Source organism: Gallinula chloropus (assembly GCF_964237585.1).
Source record: "Gallinula chloropus genome assembly, chromosome: 27".
NCBI lineage: Eukaryota > Metazoa > Chordata > Aves > Gruiformes > Rallidae > Gallinula > Gallinula chloropus.
In genome coordinates, this window is record NC_140112.1 from 3086883 (window position 1) to 3107123 (window position 20241).

The 20241-nt window shown below is 43.3% G+C and overlaps 1 protein-coding gene across 2 annotated transcripts in view; it reads left to right on the plus strand.

Moving 5' to 3' along the window:
- TRIM33 (tripartite motif containing 33) overlaps nucleotides 1–11278 on the plus strand; it is a gene marked incomplete at its 5' end in the record, with an annotated part of 28597 nt that extends 17319 nt beyond the window's left edge. Inside the window, 11 exons of one of the 2 annotated variants that reach the window (XM_084276031.1) lie at nucleotides 146–310; nucleotides 1149–1349; nucleotides 3297–3429; nucleotides 4319–4382; nucleotides 4690–4846; nucleotides 5921–6267; nucleotides 6727–6850; nucleotides 7825–7899; nucleotides 8487–8639; nucleotides 10332–10382; nucleotides 10465–11278. In XM_084276031.1, the coding sequence (XP_084132157.1) occupies nucleotides 146–310; nucleotides 1149–1349; nucleotides 3297–3429; nucleotides 4319–4382; nucleotides 4690–4846; nucleotides 5921–6267; nucleotides 6727–6850; nucleotides 7825–7899; nucleotides 8487–8639; nucleotides 10332–10382; nucleotides 10465–10677 (1683 nt within the window). In that variant the 3' untranslated portion in view covers nucleotides 10678–11278. The remainder of the gene's footprint in view (nucleotides 1–145; nucleotides 311–1148; nucleotides 1350–3296; nucleotides 3430–4318; nucleotides 4383–4689; nucleotides 4847–5920; nucleotides 6268–6726; nucleotides 6851–7824; nucleotides 7900–8486; nucleotides 8640–10331; nucleotides 10383–10464) is intronic. The other variant, XM_084276032.1, reaches the window with a different exon arrangement.
- Between the last annotated feature and the right edge of the window lie 8963 nt (nucleotides 11279–20241).

Consider the following 20241-nt stretch of genomic DNA (forward strand, 5'->3'; position numbering starts at 1 on the left):
CATTTGAAGTTTGACATACTTAAAATGTGACAGCTATTGGCTTTTCATGATGTTATGTAAATAGTAAACCTACAACTGTGGAAAGAGATTGGCTTCTTTTTTCCATGTTAAAAGCAAACATTTTAAAAAACAAAAACCCTTGCAGCCTCCCAGGTTGATCAGCATGCAGACCATGCAGAGGGGTAACATGAACTGTGGGGCTTTCCAAGCACATCAGATGAGAATGGCTCAGAATGCTGCTCGTATACCAGGAGTACCACGCCACAATGGACCACAATACTCCATGATGCAACCTCACCTTCAAAGACAAGTATATCCTGTGTACACGCTTCATTTGTGCCATTGTGCCAAACTTTCATTACAATAGATGATACCTCCAGCTGTAAATGTGTTTATTTGTAACACTTACTACTCACAGATACACACATTTATATATGTGCTTTTTCATATTGCATATTGTACTGTGACATTTTTACTGAACATAAGAAAATTCAAACCTTAGGGAAGAGAATGAATTCTAATGATTGTGTTGCGTTTTAGTTCTGAGAAACAAACCCTTTTGTTTCAAGGACATTAAGTTTTTGGGTTTCTTAGAGGTTAGTCAGGAATAGCGAAGTTCAGAGTGATGTAGTTGAAGATCTTTAAATGAAACCAAATTCTAAAATATTTTCAAATTCAAACCTGAAGCACGATGTACAGCACTGCATAACGTTGAAAATAAAAATACTTGACAGTGAAGATTAATGTGACTGGAAAACCAAAAAAATTACTACTTTATGACACTTCAAACAGTTACTGTCTTTTTTTAAATAAAAAAAAAATCTGTGGACAGACATACAGACTCTAAAGTTGTCTTTAGAGGAAGTATTTGCTTTAAGAAAGCAAAAAAAACCCACTATGAAAACAATCTGCTAGAAGATGTGGTGTGTATTTAAATATCTAGCCACATAAGTGTTTTTTTACAAGTAAACAAAATGAGCAGTTGCTTTGCATTCTGTGCTGTCAGGTTATGTTGATGGAAAGGTGTGTTTGGGTGTTCTTCCCCCAGTCTTTTGTTGAGTACTATCATACAGCGCACGTGTTGCAGTGTTACATGCAGTAACTGATTTGTTTGTAATGCAGCCGTGGTCTCTTCTCTTTCCCTGCAGCATTCTAACCCTGGGCACGCGGGGCCTTTTCCAGTTGTTTCTGTGCACAACACCACTATTAATCCAACTAGTCCTACTACAGCAACAATGGCAAGTGCAAACCGTGGTCCAACCAGTCCGTCCGTTTCAGCAATTGAGCTCATTCCTTCTGTAACAAACCCAGAGAATTTGCCTTCCCTGCCAGATATCCCACCCATCCAGGTCAGTGGAGAAGGTCAAATGTGTATGTTGGGGGAGGAGTAAAGCTCTGCTTTCCTTTCTGTATCTTTTGCATATGGATACCAGTACTTTTCTGTGGAATGTGGTAGTTGTCAAGGAATTAAAATCTTCAGCTTGTGACTTGGACATGCAGCTATTTCCACTATATAGGTCTGACCTGCTCTACCTGCATTAACCTATTGATTAATCAGCATTTAATGGCTGTCCTCTGTGGAAACAGATAGATAGATTAATTAATCCCGAGTAGTTGTTCGCTTTTGTTCTTCCACAAGACTGTCATATGGGAAGATGCCACTAGAGCAGTTGAATAGTTAAATGTGGAATGCCCTGAATGGTGATGTATTCAGAGTTAAAGCTGCCTGGCATTTCTCTGATGTTCTGAAATGTAAGGATCAAATTCAGGAAGAATTCAGCAGACCCACTGCCCTAGTTTTCTTTCTCCACATTTCCTCTGCACCCCAGCAATGTGCTGTAATCCTTTCCTTGCATGCCAGAGGCCAGCATCTCTGTTAGCATTGGATCCTGGAAGGTGCTGTAGGACCTTTAAACTGACCTCTGATTAATCTGGAGCTGTGGTGGTGTCTGTGTGGAAGTTCTTGCTTGCTCAGAGTGTGACTGTTGCTGCTTCTGTAGTCTCCCTTCATCTGCTCGCTGTTGTAAGCACAGAGCGTGCCCTGTATTGTTTGCCCAGAGAGGCAGTGGCTAGTACTGCATGCAAGCTGAGATAGGTTTTGATGAAATCAGGCTTGTTTGTTGAGGGCAGAAGCACAATTTAATTTATTAGTGGAGGCAAAGAAAGTGAAAGTACTGTTCTGCAGGAGGGTTTGGGAGTCCAGGGAGGGGAGCATGGTGGCTTTGTGTTGAGAACAGGTCATTTGCATTGAAATGCCTATATAAAGCACAGTAGGTTAGGTCATGAAACAGGAAACAATTGCCTGAAAAACAAAACTTAAATGTCATCCAAGCAGATGTTCTGCTGTAATGCCCATAGCAACTCTGTAATGCTTAATCTGGAGAGTGGTGGTCAGTGGTTGTCTGTTTTCTTGTGACGCTGCTGGCAATTTGCTAATGTAAGAGCAATGGTGGTCAGGGGAAAGGATCCCATCTCCGAATGCACTGAAGGATTGTTTAGTCACTAGAACAAAACACAAGTGTAACTGGTTATGACTGGTTCAGCTGTGTGTTAGAAATAGTTGTTGGTGGGATGGTCTGAAACATAAACATACAACTTGTAGGTGCACTGAAAATGCAGAATTCTGTTCAGAAGCTTTTTTATACCTGTTCATGTAATAGCTGTTATGGGTTTGAGCTGAGGAAGGAGCTGGATGGGAAGCTATTAGTCTTTCAAGTTGCTTTAAGTCATAAAACCCTGCTTTGAATGCGGTGTGTTTCAGACAGGTTGTTTGCAGTTATGCTGTCTTGCAGTTGTTGGCTTTAAGCAGTTTTAAGTAAGAGGGTACCTGTTACCTTGTTTTTAATAGATACTAAAATCTGTGTAAAAAGTGAATGGGGGAAGGAGCTTTCACATCATGCTAAGGGAAAACAAGCTCACAGTTTCCTTTAATATCTTAATTGTGGAGTAACTTGCAACATTAGTAGTCTGCTAGTTATCTGATTAACACCGTTCGTATGACTAATACACAGAACATCTGGGATCAAAGGAGTTTGGAATGACCTACTGTCAGTGCAGCCTATGTCCATGCCAGAGGAGTTTGGCCATTTAGGATCCTCTGGAAAATCTTCTTAAAGTTTCTGTGTTGAAAGACTGATCTCTGTGTGAAACTGGTGAAAATGTATGTTGATGTCCTGAATCCTTGAAGGGGTAGTGAACAGTTCTGGTAAAGATACTGACCACAGTTTAAAGATGTAGAATTATTAAGAAGCTTTAATTAGGCCTCTCTGAATCAGACTTTTGTTTTTGCTTTTCAGCTTGAAGATGCTGGTTCCAGTAGTTTAGATAACCTTCTAAGTAGATACATTACCGGTAGCCACCTACCCCCACAACCTACAAGTACCATGAATCCCTCCCCAGGACCTTCAGCTCTATCTCCAGGGTCATCAGGTAAATGTAATGGGTATTCCAACTGATTCTAGAAAGTCATGGGCATTATTTAGGTTGAAAATTATTATCTACTATTCCCTGCCAGAAGGGAAGTGATACCTTGTTACTGTAAAAATTCTTTTTCTCAGAAATAAATTAGTCTGCAAACTTTAAATTTGCGTTTCTTCAGGCATGTCTTTGTAGTAACACACTGTCAGCATGTGAATGCAGTGTTCCACATACATGTGGAGATGATGTTTTTGTCCTCTTACCACAGTCCTTTTCTTTTCCCCTGCATCTGAAGACATAGTTCAGGTATTGCCCGCAGCGATGGCTGGCTAGACCGCTCTGAGTTGGTAGACTAGCTCATGGCAATGCTGACACCCCACAGCCAGGCAAGGTCATTCTAAGTTTAGCCAATTGATGAATGAGCTTTTGTGAAGAAATTAAGTCACCAGTACCTAAGGTTGAGTAACTGAAACACTGAAATTTTGTCCGTTTCTGTTGGTAAGAAGCTGTTTTCAAGCAGTTGATAAACGTTTCTCTTAGTCTTCTCTCTGCGGGATGATTGTGAGATTCTGTCAGTGAAAGGTTGCAGCAGCTGAATGTGACTGTTTCTCAAAGCTTGCATGCAACATGTACAGTCTGCTTTTCTTGAATTTACTGCTTATGTCTGGATAAAATTTGAGGATCTAATGAGCTGTGGGCTATAGCCCTGTTTGGATTAGGTGAAATAATTACTGGGGACTTTTAACAACAGTGTGTTGTCTGTTTTTTGTGGTTTAATTTATTAATTTAGAATATATAATTGTGTGCTAGACTTTTCTTCAGATCAAACAACTGAGAGAACAGCTGACTTATGTGAATTATTAAATTAGGATGTTTTAGCAACACTGCTTCTTCTTTGCAGGTTTATCCAACTCCCACACTCCTGTGAGGCCACCTAGTACCTCCAGCACAGGTAGCAGAGGAAGGTGAGTGTGTTATGTTAACACTGCCAGGCTGATAAACCAGACATTAACTAAAAAAAATAAATTGGGCAATGAGTTAAGGGGGCTTTGATAGAGTTGTGACCCAGTAATGGAAGAATGACTACATAGAGGTTATTCCCCCCCGCCCTTCCTTGTTCATGATGATTGTCTGTTGTCCTGGGAACATGAGCTATTGTATAAATGTTCTGATGTATTTTAAATTGTTCTTTGCCTTTGAAATTGTTCAGGAAACTTAAATTTCTTTGCTTTGATGAGTTTTCCTCTTATTTGTATGCTGGTATCTTTGTAGCTGTGGCTCTTCGGGCAGAACTGCTGAGAAAACTAGCATGTTCAAGTCTGACCAAGTGAAAGTCAAGCAGGAGCCAGGGACAGAGGAAGAGATATGCAGTTTCTCAGGAACAGTAAAACAGGAAAAAACAGAGGATGGCAGAAGGAGTGCTTGCATGGTAAAGTTATTTTGTGCAACAGTATGTTACAGTTTTCCTAGTACCATGTTTAAGAATTTATAAATATTTATAAATAATAAAGCAGTTTTACTCTTGAGCCTCATACTCTATTAACAGCCCTGAAGACTGAGAGGTATTTTGCTCCCTGGCAGAACTTTAAAGTGTGGGACAGGTCAATTATTGAGCTGGTTTTGTGGTCATGTTAAATACTGGTGGTGTGAAATAGGTACCAGCAAGCTGGCAGTGGGACTTGGACAGTAGCTTGCTGGCTTATGTTGAACAAATAAACATTAAATGATGGCAGATACTTCCCTTCCTGGTTTGTACAGGACTTGGCCTAGTGATGTGGATGCAGAACACATCCAGTGTCAGTGTTATGTAGTTTGATAGGTAGTTCTGCATTGGAAGTAGTCTGACAGGAAACAAATTTTAATCTCAGTTTGGTGCATGTTAAGGGCTTTATTATATCCTTAATGTTATGCTGTGCCAGACACAGGATATAGTCTGTCATGTAAACTTTATCTTTAGCTATTAAAATGAAATACTCCCAGCATAGTAGTGTGTCTGCTGCTTTTAATCCCTAACTAATTAGATCTGTAAGTCACCCATTGTTAGTAGTTCCTGAACATTCGTACGTAGGTAATTGCATTGAGGATCTTCCCATCAGTCCAAAGTTCCTAGGCTGGAGCATAAATAAAATATTTATCCAAGTGACTATTTTTCAGTGTTCCACAGCTATGCTTGATTTAAAAGGGTTGTGTGTTGGGAGCAGAACGATAGATTTGAGGATTTTTCCTACTGACAGTGAAGGTATATTTTTAACAGTTTATCAGTGTGTTTGGCTTCAAAGTTTGTTTTTCATGTTAAATGAGTATGTTCCTGAAGGGAGGGACTTGTCAGAGTGGCTTTCAATACTGTATGCAGCTCAGCTCCTTGTAATGATCTGCCACATACTTTGGGAAATGAGCACAGTACCTTTAAAGGGTGGGGTGGCTTTTGACTTCCACCAATGGAAGAAAGGTGCCCTTGTAGAATTGATTCTTTCTGATTTCCACGTGCTACTTTTCATTTCAGCTCAGCAGTCCTGAGAGCAGCTTGACGCCGCCGTTATCCACTAACTTGCATCTGGAAAGTGAATTAGAAGCATTAGGAAGTCTTGAAAATCATGTAAAAATGGAACCAGCAGATTTAAGTGAAAGCTGCAAACAGTCAGGACATGGCCTTGTGAATGGAAAATCCCCAGTGCGCAGCCTCATGCACCGATCAGCTAGGATTGGAGGAGAAGGCAATAACAAAGATGATGATCCAAACGAAGACTGGTGTGCTGTTTGCCAGAATGGAGGGGACCTGTTGTGTTGTGAAAAGTGCCCCAAGGTGTTTCACCTCACGTGTCACGTACCGACACTCCTCAGCTTCCCAAGGTACCAGCAACAGCGTAACGCTTCCTGAGAACAGCTCTGTGATCTCGTTCATGTGGTACATTTCAGCACAGCACCAGCACTGGTGTCTCATCCCCAACATCAGTGAAATATCTGATGTTTCAAAGGCCTGTCTGCGTTGGTTTGCACCAAACTGGTGAATATTTATCTGATAAGCAGATGGTTGCTCAAGGTGTGATTCCATTATGTGAAGCTCATTTTAAAGTCGTAGTGGGAAAGGTGTAAAGTATTAGAACATACTTGGGAGAGAAATACAAGGGCAGGAAAAATGGTCTTGACTGGCAGAATTACCTTGAGCATTAAGAGTTGTTCTGTATCTTTGGATGTCTGTCTTTACTGTGGTACCTTGTGAGCCTGTAAGAGCTATGAAAATATCTTTGTAGTTTTCACTGGTGAGACTGTCCCTGGATATCTGGAGTAATTGTGTTTATTTCTATTTAGTGGAGAGTGGATATGTACGTTCTGCAGAGATCTGAGCAAGCCAGAAGTAGAATATGATTGTGACAATTCACAACACAGCAAGAAAGGGAAAACAGCACAAGGCTTGAGTCCTGTGGACCAAAGGGTATGTCTCAAATCTGTAGGAATCTATTGCCCCCAAAAAAGTGCTTTCTCACATTAGCTGTTTCTTGAAAATGTTTTTGCTCTGGCTGCAGCCAATTAAACAGAGTTATGGCTTTTGGAAAAAAACCAAACCAAACAACACAAAATGAGTAATGAGGTTTTCTTGGTGTGACCACATATCCAGGTGTAGGTGACTCTGTGGGAGTGCTCCATTACAGCGGGACTGTAATCATCTAGTAGCTAAAACTTGCATGTAAACACATGTTCTGTATTCAAATGCATCCTTTAAACATCCATTACTCTCTTTAGTGTTCTTAATTAGAAGTTCTTTACACTTAACATTGATATAACCTTCATAAAAAATAGTGATGCAAGTTTGGTGAGTTAAGTTCTTGCTGTGAGAGGTGCCACAAGTATTTAGGTGCATTCATGTGCAAAAGTCTAGTCACCTTGACAGTCAGGATTAGTTTTAGCTTTATCAATCACCTGTGCATAAAGTACCAGACTGATACCAAATTCCTCCAAAGCAAAGAAAAACACTTCAACAGGGAATTCATAGAAACACTCTGGCTTTGGTTTCAAATTGTTTAGGGATAATATAAGTCTGCAACTCAGTCTTTTCCTGTTACATGCAGTTTTGGTTGGAGAAAAGCGGTTGTAGTTTGTCTTTAATAATTTGGATGTATGTTAGTGTGCCTCTTCCTGTTTGATTTTAGCCCTAGGCCTTTATTTAGGAAGAAGAAAGCAAAAAGGGAGTATCTTGCTGCTGTGTGCACAGTAAGGTGATATCTACCCTCTCAGCAGTGCCCTCCTAACAACTTTGCATTTTATAATTAAATTAGTAGGGATGCAATTCAAATTTTCTAGCACTAAGCTGCTAAACTAAAAAAAAAACATTTAAAATAGGAAGGTATGAACTTCTGGGCTGAGGATAGATTAAGGATATTAATGTGAAACTGTTTATTTCTTTGAAAGAAATGTGAACGTCTCCTGCTTTACCTGTATTGTCATGAGCTGAGCATTGAGTTTCAAGAGCCAGTCCCAGCCTCGGTGAGTCTCCTGAAATATTTTGGCACAACATTTCTAAAAGTCTGGGGTTGGGTTTGGAAGGAACTGACTGCTGTTACTTGAAGCATGTTCCCTTGATCAGCATAACAGTTCTGGTAGTTGTCCAGATCTTTGTGATTCTGCGAAGCTGCTTCAGTAGCTTCTCTGTGCAGAGACTCTGCACTCAGTCCCAGTCCCAGATACTTAAGACCCTTTCAGTTAGCAGTTGTTGAATTGGAAGAGGATGTCTTGAGAGCGCCATGAAATTCAAAATGCTTTGAGGGATTTTTGTTAGTTCTTTTTTTTTTTTTTCTTTGAAATGAAAGGAGGAAAGGAATTGCTTTTCCTGTTCTGTTTTCAGCTGTACAAGAAGTAACTATAATGGGAAGTGTGGCTGTGCTATGATAGACACTGAAGAATAGAAAGAACTTCCTTAACAGTTTGAGGAAAGGAAATTGTTCCCACTTGCTGAACGTGCATACAGTGCAGGATGAGATTAGCTGATTGATATTTTAATAAGGGAAGAAATGCAGCTGCTTCTGTGAACTAAGTAATCATTGTAGTGATAAATCACTGTTTGTTTTTTACAGATACCAAACTACTATAAAATTATAAAGAAACCAATGGATTTATCTACAGTGAAAAAGAAACTGCAGAAGAAGCACTCCCAACACTACCAGACTCCGGAGGACTTTGTGGCCGATGTCCGGTTGATCTTCAAGAACTGTGAAAGGTTTAATGAAGTATGTTAACTTCTGATCTTAGACATATTTTTAGATTTAGATTTACTTCAACATGGCTCTGCAGCTTCTCCAATTAAAGGCTCTGCTTCCAGTCATAACTTCTGCTTACGGAGCAGATGCCGAATCAGACATGTAAATGACAGGGGGGGAAGAAATGCCACAGCAGAACTACCTCTCAGTTTTAGCTAAAGAGGGAGATCAGGCTTTAACAGAGGGAACTGTTTAAGTGCATTCACTGGCTTGGCTGTATGACTGAGGAGCAGGTTCACCATGTTACTGTTCATTGGATAGGTTGTAGAAGTGCTTAGGAAGCGTGACAATACAGGCAGACAAGCAGTGCTGAGCAGGTAATTGTTCTCAAACCAGGAAACATGGTAAACCTCTATTGAGGCAACTTTCCTCTACAGAGGAAAAGTGCCTTTCTGGGGAATATTCTGCTGGTCCTAGTACCTCATGCAGCCTAGTCCAGAAAAGCACGGGGTTGTTATGGCTGGTATTACACTTCATGCTTTAGTTGTGGGTCACTGGGCTCTCACAAAAATCAGTTTTCAGTGGAGAACTTGTGTGTAGAGTCCTATTTCTTATGCATGTGGTAAGTTGACTTTGCAATGAACCCATCTGATAATGAAATATTTGCACCTCACATATGAAAGGTGACTTGGGGAGATAAATTACCTGTTACTACCACATGAAACATGGAAAAAGTATTTAGAATGTGAAAATAAAATAAAATGTGGTATTGTGTTGAAACAGAGTAGAAACTGAGATAAGAGGGCACCCTTATTTCACAGATGCCTTAAAACAAGATAATGAAAAGCCTGAGGAGAAGCTATTGCAGGGAATGGGTTTTTTCTGGCCTTAAAAATGAAATAAGCAGTATTCTTCTGTAAAATGTAATCTGAGTTTTGCATTGTTTAGGCTGTATTTCTGGCATTGAAGAAGTGAAGGAGGTATACAAGCCTACAATTAGGATCTCAACTGTTTCACAAGTACACTAGTAAAAATCAAGGTTGATGATGTAATGCTGTAAGCATTTGGGACTTTGACACCCCCAACTCCCTTATGTCTCTGTACTAGGTGGAGGTTAATGAGCCCTGTGGAAGAAGTTGCAATTGTGTGAACTTCTCAGTCAAGGGAATTAACGAAGCATCTACTGTAGAGGAAAAACATGCTGCAGCTCTTAGGGACGAGAGTGAAAGAAGGGAGCAAGGAGTGGTGAATGTGGTTTTTGGGGTTTTTTAGTATTAGCAAAAAAGGTGGTTTACACTTGTCTTGCTGCTTGAAATCCTGGCTTATGGCAAAAGATGAGTCACCCTGACCTCTTGTAAGTGTCACATGCAGTGCCTGTAAGCCATATACTTAAATAAACCAAAACAGAACCAAAAAACCAAAGTGGGGCAAGACCCCCAGGAGTCTCCCAGAGTGAGACTTTCCCACAGCAATGTCCAGGCAACTAGAATTTAAAATGACTGGGAGACCATTATTTGTACAAAAGTTGTGTGGTTTATTTACCTCATGTCACCCTCCTAAGACTGTTTTAAACCTACTTCCACTGGGTTTGAGAGCTAAAGAGGTATAGCCCATAACAAGCTGTTTGTTGTTATGGCTGACTTTACTCATCGAATCCTATGCAATCTCATAACTTTAGAAAGGATTATAATTTCATTTTTTTGACTCTGGTATCCTTTTTAGATGATGAGAGTTGTTCAAGTTTATGCAGAAACACAAGAGATTAATTTGAAGGTAAGCGTTTCAGACCATGCACACTTGGTGAAGGGATGTGCATTTCCAACAGGTGAATATTCCTGTCTTCTTTCATTTACAGGCTGATTCAGAAGTAGCACAGGCAGGGAAGGCAGTTGCATTATACTTTGAAGATAAACTTACAGAGATCTACCCAGACAGGACCTTCCAGCCTTTGCCTGAATTTGAGCAGGAAGAGGATGATGGTGAAATAACTGAGGACTCCGATGAAGACTTTATACAACCACGTAGAAAACGCCTAAAATCAGATGAGAGACCAGTGCATATAAAGTAATCTAATGATATGGACCTGAGATTTATTGTAAAAACTGTTATTTAAGTGTTCCTGGAATATTATCATGCCTGCAGTGGCCATCTTGAAGAAGCTGATAGCTTTTTAAACAGTATTAGATTACAAAAAAAAAAAAATCCACCTGTACAGAAAAGCATTCTCATCAAAAGGGGAAAAAAAACCTGTATTGTAACATTTTGGTGGTTTTTCTTTTTTCTTTTTTCTTTTCCTTGATTATTTGCTATATTCTTTTCTGGATGGAGGGGACACACTCATCCTGGTCTCACCGATAGAGGGGGATGGATGTTGAAGAGAAGCAGATTTGCTAAGAGATGTTCCATGTACAGATAAGGCTGCTGAGCAGAACGTCCTGCGGACTGGACCAGTGCGGTCACCGTGTCTCACATTCACAGTGTGAGCTGTCAGCAATGCTCCTGAAACCCCCTGTGTGTGTGTGAACTTCAGTGTGTGTTGGTCATTGCTTCTCTCATCTCATTTCAAGTGGTATTGTGAAGAACTGATCTGTGTTGATCCGATTATCTAAATTTTACTTTCTTTGCTACCTTCCATGTATAGCAAAAGGAAAAACAAAAACCCATCATTAAACTGTTCTGAATTGGCAAGTGCAGGAGTGTGAGTTCTTGACAGGTGAAAGACGAAGCCGGTGTCCGCAGGGGGAGGTGTGTTTCGAGTCTGTACACAGAACACTTCAGTGCCATCATGGCAGGAGTCTTGGCTTTGTGTCATCTGTCCCCGATCCCCCTCACGAGGCAGAACGTTATCCCCAGGATTCATCATCTGATTTTCTGTACTTAGAACATAGGCTGAAGAGGTTAAAAAACCATTTGGGGTGTTTTTCCAGTCTTCCTAAATATCAGTTTCTAATAGACCACTCGGCAAACAATAACCTATTAACTACCAAATGTGTAAAATTTCCTGTATTCACTTTGTCTTATTTGTAAATAGTGAATTGAGATTTCTTGCAGATCAGCAACATTTGCTGAGCTGTTTTTAAGCTAATATGTATTCTTATTAATTGTTCCTATCAAAAGAAGATTTGTAATATATGCTATTTCTAACATTGCATTCATTTTGAGCTTCTGTCTTATTTTTATTAGAGTACTACTCAGAACTTTCTTCAGAAGCAGCTTATGAACAAAATGTCTAGAAAGATTGGAATAAATCTGTTGAGATTGGGTTATTTGTCCATCTGTTGAACAAAGCACTTGCACGGACCAGGATTTGGCCTTGAACTATTCCTGGTCAAATACAACAACAGAACAGCTTCCTTATTTCCCTAAACCCTGCAGCAGGCATCTCTGCAGTGCCTTCCCCTTGCACTCTGCCTTCATTCCAGTATTTCTGGTGAGAAATTAGGTCATTGCAAAGTAATTACAGTTCCTCTTCCTGACAGCTCAATACTAGAAATGAGCAATGTAATTTCTGGCCTTCATGTAGATCTCGTTGAAGTGAGATGAAAAAACCACAATCAGATGAGGTCAGGCTGACAGACTGTGAATTTGCCATGAGATTCTGTGTGGATGGATTCACACACTGATCTCTGGTAAATCACTGGGCTTTCTGCACACTCATCCAGAGCAATTCCTGTGGCATTGCCTGTGCTTTACCATAGTGGTAAAGGTAAATATTTTAGCACAGCATATCAAATTGAGATATGCTCTCAGCAATTCCTAGGCAAATCACTTGAGATTTGGTTTCTTTTTATAAGAAAAAAGCACATGTACATTGTGACTGTTCCTCTCTTGCAGTGAATAAGGTGACTGAAGGTATTTGTAACTTCAAGCTCACTTCTTTAGATTATATAAATGAGACTCTTAGAACTCAAACTGGGTTGTTTTTTTCTCAGATGTTAATGTAGTGCAGTTTAAATTTATTTTCTACCAGTTTGTAAGTGAAGGGGAAAGTAATTCTACTTAAACGTGTTAAATTGAGAAAGAGCAAGAGCTTTGCCCATAGGGAGGGTGATGTGTGTGGACAGGACACTAGCAGGAACAAGGGGTCCTTGAACAGCTCTGTGTATTGCCTATTGATGCATTTCTAGTTTGTCAGCTTAATTTTGCAAAGGAGTATTATTAAAATTGTCATGAAAATAAGATCTTGTGAATTCTCTTCAATCGGGGGTACTGTTTGCATGGCTCTTAAGCACTCTGTTCCATCCCTTCAGGCCTCTCCTTTTAACCCTTGACTTTGCAAGGTGCCAGGCATGGATTGAAGTTCTGCAGGGACCCACTGCCTGACCCAGAGCGCAGGACGAGCGCGGTGGCATCCTAGAGCGGGTCAGAGCGGGGAAGGACCAGACTACAGAGCTGCTGTCAGGGGCAGTGCCTGCTTCCTGCTGCAGCACGAATGGTATCACCTCTTTCCCACCCAGGTACCAGACCCCAGAGCAGATGTCTAAGGTTTTGAGGTGGCCTCTCCACATGCTTCGCTCCCTACGGCAAGGTAGAACAATTGCCAAAGCTCCTAGGCTAATGACTTAGCCTGTCAGTTCACCTGCAAGAACTGTGAGCTTTGACCTCAATGAGACTTGAGGCTCTTGCACAAACCTCACTGAACTCCTGGAACTTGTTCTTCCTTCAGCTCATCAGTGCTCAGGAGTACCATCAGGTGGCATTGTGTGCAAGAAGCCAAGCGTTGCTTTTGTACATAAAAGAAACAAAGCAACTTCTCCCTCCCCCTTTCATTTGGCAATTCCCAATGCAAGGATTGTTTGGAAATTACCTACGTTGTATTAAAAAAAATTCAAAAGGCTAGATAAGCTCTGCTAATGCTTTTCAACATCCTGTAGTCTGTAAATGGTCAGTGTAGGTCTGGTAACAGTTTGCTCAGTTGAAACAACTGTTTGGTGCTGCACATAACGTGTTCAAGAGTGAATTAATGGGGTTTGTACTAACAGCCCTTGGTGTTACCCTGAGCATCTTCTGCCTGCCAGATGATGTGTGTGCAAGATGTGCAAGCGACAGCGTGTTTCACCCTGGGAATGGGAGTGTAGTGTCCATCAGTCCAGCTTCTGGCACCCCTGTGCCTGCTCCTTCTCTGCATGATGGCAGTGTCCCGACGGGAGGGCAAGAAGCCAGCCTGGCACTTGATGATGTCGCTGTGTGCTCTCAGTTAGGACACTTGTAAAAATGATCAGTCATGTCTGAACTTTTGTTGTAAATGACCCTGAAGTTTAAGTTAATCCAAAGAAGTAAAAGGCAACTTGCTTTTGAAATGAGAGAGAAGTGTACAGTATGTGCTTGTGGACTTCTCAATTACCTCAGCAGGTATCCTGCCATGTAATTACTAGTGATTAGTGATAACCAGCTGAATAGGTTCAGGTCTTTTACTAAGTGGCCTATGGTATAGTAAGGCAGAGTTACTATCCAAAAAAAGAAAAACAGGATGTTCCCCAAACCTTTGGAAATAGAAATGCTGTGAAGTGCAGAGAGGTGGTTGTCTGTGTGGGGTGTCACCATTGCTGCTACTTGTGAGGTGTGACCCTGTCAGCACGCTTCACACTGCATCGTTGGAATGTTTTATAAACATTTCTGCAGGCCACTGGAACAGAAGTCCTTAAAATCAGCCAGAATTTATCATGCTGTTGTGTAACCCAGTTTATTGGCTGTTGTCTCCTAAGTTCTGGTAACAGCAGCAGTGTTTCAAAGCTATGTGTATGGAGGACTGGAAGTTGGCTTGTTCTTGTTTCTCTTAACCTTTCCTTGGAAAAAGCAATAAAACTGCTTTGTCTGTTGCCTGTCAGCATGCCAGGAATCCTTTCCTTTGGATAGTGATTTTATAGAAAGTTTGTATGCGTGTCACCACGTCCAGCTCTGAAAAACATGTGCAGGAGATACTGACAATATAGTGTGGCATTTTATTTTAAAAATTGGGGGGGAGTTGAAGTTACATATTTTTTTAAGAAGTGTTTGAGTAAATAATGGAGGTACTTTTTTTAAAAACAAATATTTATATGCCACAGTTTACATGAACATATTTCAGATGGAACATACTCATTGTATCTTCAGATAGGGCAATTCTTTTATTTTCTCAAGGTGGGTGTACAGTAACTCTTCCATCTATTTCCTGCGTTCGGTTATGGGGATCCTACTTTATAAGCTTTCTAATGTATCTGAATTGAATTAGTTTGAAAAAGCTGCAGTTAATTTGGGAATCTTCATTGTAAGTGAACTATTAAATGTCAGAAATACAGTTTTGGCCCTTTCTGTTGAGTGATCTTAGAGCTCGAGGCTGCTTTCTGTGGAACTTCCTGAATTTCTACAAGGAGAGGTACTAAAATGTTGTGACAGTTGGGTTTGTGCAGCGTTCCCTCCGGAGTGTGAGCTACAGCTGAAAAAAGCAGTGCATGTCTGCTGATGGCCTGCAAAGGGGGGTGGGTGTTTCTTAGGTCCAGAACATCATGACTCATGTAAATAAGCCTGTAGAGATCTGTGCAGTTGAGAGCCTGTTCTGCGTGTCAGTGTTCTCACGGAAGAGTTAAACTCATGGCATTCTTTGATTCTTAATTACTTCTTGTTTCCAGTAATTGAACTGGTTCTCTTTTGCACATAGTAAATTTTGCTCATCTTTTAATAGAATTCTTTTTTTAAAAAGTGCTGTTTCTGTGGTATTGTATGACCTGAATAATCATATTTACCTTTTTTTAAGCAAGGTTACGGTTTCTAATCGTTCTGTTCCTGTGGTTTTTGCTGGTGTGTAATTAAAAGAGAAGTTTTTCTTCACACGGTTATTTAATACATTAGCTGCCTGTAAATATTTCTTGTTAAGTGCTCTGGAATGTGCTGTAGAAGTTGTATTAGATCAGTTTGAAGCATTGTTTGAAAAGCATTTGGTTTCGGTTCTTTCTATTAAATTAGAAAAATGACTTTCAATTTGAGTTTCTTTCTTGCACATCTGTGTTAGGTGATGATTGGTTCATGTCTGGCAAAAGCCTTCTCTGGTGCTTGCAGGCTGGCAGCCCCGTGGTGGGATGGAGCTGCAGCAGCTCAGGTGGGACCACCAGGAGCTGCACAATCTGCACCTGCCAGGCAGAAAACATCGAGGTCTGGTCTCCAGCCAGAGCCTGGGTTGGAGGAGCTGGGATTCCTGTAAAATGATTACTCACTTTTATCTGCACCTAGTCCATGAAATAAGGTCTCCACTATGTTTTTTGGTGCTGCTGCCATCCTGCAGTTTGGTGAGGCCGTGGAGGAGGCAGTTCTGAGGTGTGCAGCTCCTGTGTGCCCAGTTTCAGGAGCGGGGATGCTCCCTGGCACGCAGCAGACCTGACTAGTGTGTGGGGGGATGGCTCTGAGGCGTCCTGCCTTCCCCCTGCCCCATCCCCAGTGAGTGCTGGGGAAATGAAAAGGGAGTTAAAGGAGCTGAACTTGATTGCTCTGAAGCTTGGCCGTGTTGAACCCATGGCTGTGCGATGCTCCTCTGCCTGTCACGCTCTGCACCCCACAGCCAGGCTCAGCCTGTGCCTTTGCCAAGCGAATGGGAGTTCTGGTGTGTCAGGGACTGATCCGTGCAGTGACACGGTGGGTGGCCCTGCCCTTGCCTCTGGGGGTGCATTTAACATCGGGGAGCCATGCCAGCAGAAGCAATCTGCTCAGCTGGCCAGTCCACCTCTCATGGGCTCGATAGTGATGTGGGAAGTGAGTTTGGAAGTCTCTAAGGGAAGAGGAGGAGGCTGTTCCTGCATCCTCAGTGCTTTTTGCATGCAGTGAGAGAGCTGTGCACGTGCAATGCTGTTGTGTTAAAGAATCTCACTAGACTTCAGGTCACCCCAGGCTTGCTTTTATTAACAACTCAGAGTTGGGCCATCACCTCAGTGAGTGGCAACCTGGGTGCTATGTTTGCAATCTTAAATACTCCCCTATCACAATTACATAATAGGCACAGTCCTCTGGAAATTTCCACTGTGTTCTTCATTTGGTTTGGCTGGAAGTCCATAAATTCCCTTTGTCACCTTTGGGTATCGCTGCTCAGTCTCGGTTCTGCTTTGGATCCTGGATTCTGCTGGTCCATCTCAGAGGTCACTGTCTCCTCTTCATCCTTTCTTAGAAAAGGTCTCAGTGTTCTGTGTTAAGAATCTAAAGTCTTAGAACGCTACATAACCATAAATTTCCTTATTCTTCTCTTAAACTAAAACTTGTATTGTATTTGTGCATTTACCCTTGTCAGTCCTTCATTTATAACTATCTACTGATTAACTGGGCTGAGGATTAGTCCATCCATGGGAGGGGCTGACACTGAGGCAGTTTAGTATGGCCAGAACTTTCTGTTTAAACACCTGTGATTACACAGCTGTAAGTACCTTCTCATTAATCCTATCCCTACGTAACAGCAACTGACTAATTCTGACATTAATTCTAACAGGTAACTAATTCTAACCCCCAGGGGCTTGCAATGTAGCTGCAATCCCAAACCAAAAGCAGTGCTATTGTGGCATTTTGTCCAATTGCCCACGAAGCTGTGATTCCTGCACAGGCAGCAGGATGACAGCGTCACACACAGTGAACGTGTGAAAAATCCCCCCAGCCTGGGAATTGTGTATCCCAAACCTGTTCCTCGTGTTTTTCTGAAGATGTTGTGTTCCACCAACACTTCTCACCATGTTCATGAATCTTTCAGTGCAGCACAGGGAATGTTTCTTTAGCTGCTCCCTCCAGCTGATGTAGCTACTGGAGCAATCTCACGACTTTATCAGAGCTAAAGGCAGAACTGAGACTGAGTATCGTGGGATAGAGCCCAGCTCAGCTGCAGCTGTACGGTCTGGAGGAGGAACTAGTCTGTTCAGCAGTACATAAAAATGACAGCAGGTCATCCCAGGCATCAGTATTGATTCTGTGCTAGCTGATGGTGCAGACCTGCAAGAAGAAAGCAAAGCGAGCATGCACGTAAGCTGAAGTTACCTCTGAGTAATTTTTCTCCAAGCAATGAGAGGTCCAGTAGCCCGGAATGCCAACCACCTTGAAGGGGTGTGTGCACTCTCATAACCTCTGCAGTCGGTGAGGGCTCCGACCCGAGCGTGTCTGTTGTTCTGTAGCTCACAATGAAGCTGGATTTTTCTCTTACTCCTCGTTTACTCTTTCAGTGCTCAGTGACTTCACTAAAGTACGTGTTTGTTCTGGCTACAATCTGAGAACAGCAGCATTGACAATGAGCACTCAACTTTGTAACCTGCAGCAAAGGAAGAGATGGTTTAAACCTAAACCATTGCACTTCAGGTGGATTTTGCTGCTACACCAGGTACTACCCGTTTGAGGTGATGCTTGCTCTGCACATGGCTTGACACACATTGATGGCTGGATGCTCTGCTGACCCTCCAGTCCCTCTAGAGCTGGACTTTGGTGCTTTGCTGGCAGAGGAACAATGTGGAGTTCTCCGGGTGGTCGTCTCATTTCTCTCTGCCAGGCACTGCAGCACTGTCTTGCTGTGTCCAGAGCAATCTCAGCCATGCCAGTCCATCTGCTCCAGCTTCTGACAGCCCATCTGCTCCCTCCCTTTCTCTGGTACTCGCTGTGGCTGATGGACGCCTGGTGAAGACACCTCACCGAGGAACAAGACGGGGTACGTGTGGTGTGCAGTGGTGTACTGGGGAGGCAGTGGGGTACCTTGCTTCATCCTGGCAGAGATGTTCATCTGCTGACAGCCTTTCTTGCCTTGTGTGACTTCAGTGAAATCCATAGCCTTGCTCCCAGGGAGAGCTTGCTGTGCTCAGCCCCTGCACTCCCCCAGGGCTCCAGTTCTCCCTGCGCTGCCGGAGGCCACCCAGCTAAAGAGAGCGCTGAGGTGGTTGGATGCAGATGTGTCCCTGACTAAACCTGCAGGACAGCTGCCTTCTGAGAGTATCTTTATGTTTTTCTCTGCTGCCTTACCAGAGAGAAACCTGGAAGCCTTTCGTGGTAGAAGTTACTCTGCAAACGTTATGTAGCAGGTGGGTGAGAAGTGATGGTGTCTGTCATGGCTCTGGCAGCTGGAAGTGTTTGGAAATCACAGGGTTTTTTAAGATTTCCAGCACCGCAGGGAATACGGGGGTGGCACATGGTGCTGAAGCTGACAGTTTGACACTGGAATCTGCCTGGCAGCATGGATCTGTTTCAGGTCACTCTCCTATCAGGAAGGAGTTAGTTCTGAAAGTGGCTGAAAACCCCACTCATCTGAAAGGGTGTTTGGCTCAACCTCGCTGGCAGATTGACCACCAGCACAGCCATTTGCTCACAGCCCCCTCATCCCTGCAGAAAGGCAAAACGTGTGTGTGGAGATAAAACCAGTTCAACAGGACAGAGAGGGAGATGTTGACAACGTTAATAAAAATACACAGAGCGAGTGATGCAGAGCAGAGTTTCTCACCACTTGCTGTCTGATGCCCAGCTCGCTGCTGATCCACAGCTGTCACCAGCCAACTCCCCCCAGCTTATGTACTGAGCGTGACATCACACAGTATGGAACATGCCTTTGGCTGGTCTGGGTCAGCCATCCTGACTGTCCCCCCAGCCCCCAGTGCACCCCACTTTTGCCTCCTCGCTGGCAGGGCTGAGGAAGCCAAGAAATCTTACCTGCGACCACTGCTTGGCAACGATCAAAACACCAGTGCACCATCAGCACTGGTTTTGGGTTAAATCCAGAGCACAGCACTGCACCAGCTGCCAGGATGGAAATTAACTCTGTCCCTGCCAAACCCGGGCTGAGACACGTCCAGCGAGGTTCAGCCATGGGTCTGTGCCGTGGGTCTGTGCAATGGGTCTGAGCAGTGGGTCTGTGCTGTGGGTCTGAGCAGTGGGTCTGTGCTGTGGGTCTGTGCCATAGGTCTGTGCTGTGGGTCTGAGCAGTGGGTCTGTGCCGTGGGTCTGTGCCATGGGTCTGTGCCGTGGGTCTGTGCCGTGGGTCTGTGCTGTGGGTCTGAGCAGTGGGTTGGCACTGGCTGCAGGACAAGGTGCAAAACACCAAACTGAAGCCTGTTTTTAGGAAGTCACCTGCGCCTCCCAGCAATCCCAAATGTGAGTAGTTTGTCTGCTGTTGGGCTCAGCGTGTTTCCAAAGGGTGAGGGAGCCCTGGCAGGGGACCTGTTGTGCAGGGACAGTGCTCAGCAGTGAGTGCTGCTCTCTCAATCTGCTGAGCTGAGGCTTCATCGGTTCACCGGGGGGAAGGTGCACGTCCCGGAGAGACCCGCAGCCCCGCACGGGCGGGGGCAGCTGTAAATCCCACTTGTAAACCTCGTGCTTTGGGTCTCAGAGCGGCTGTGTCACCAGATGGTGCTCGTACACCGCCGGCTCCGCTCGAGCAAAGCCTGTTGTGTTGGGAAGACACCCTGGGCCAAGGCTGGTGGTGGTGGGTGGGTGCGAGGTACCCGCGGGAGTGAAGGGTACCCTGGTACCCAGGGCTGATGTCGGGTGAAGTGGGAGAACCTTCGACCTCACACGTGTCTCTCCCTCTCAGCCTCACGGCGCTGCTCTCGCTGCCTGGACCTGCGAGCAGGGAGCAGGAGGGGATGCTGACAGGGCGTGTGGGGAAATAACCGCCCTGGGCAGAGCTGGGAAGACACGGTGAGCCCCAGCTGGC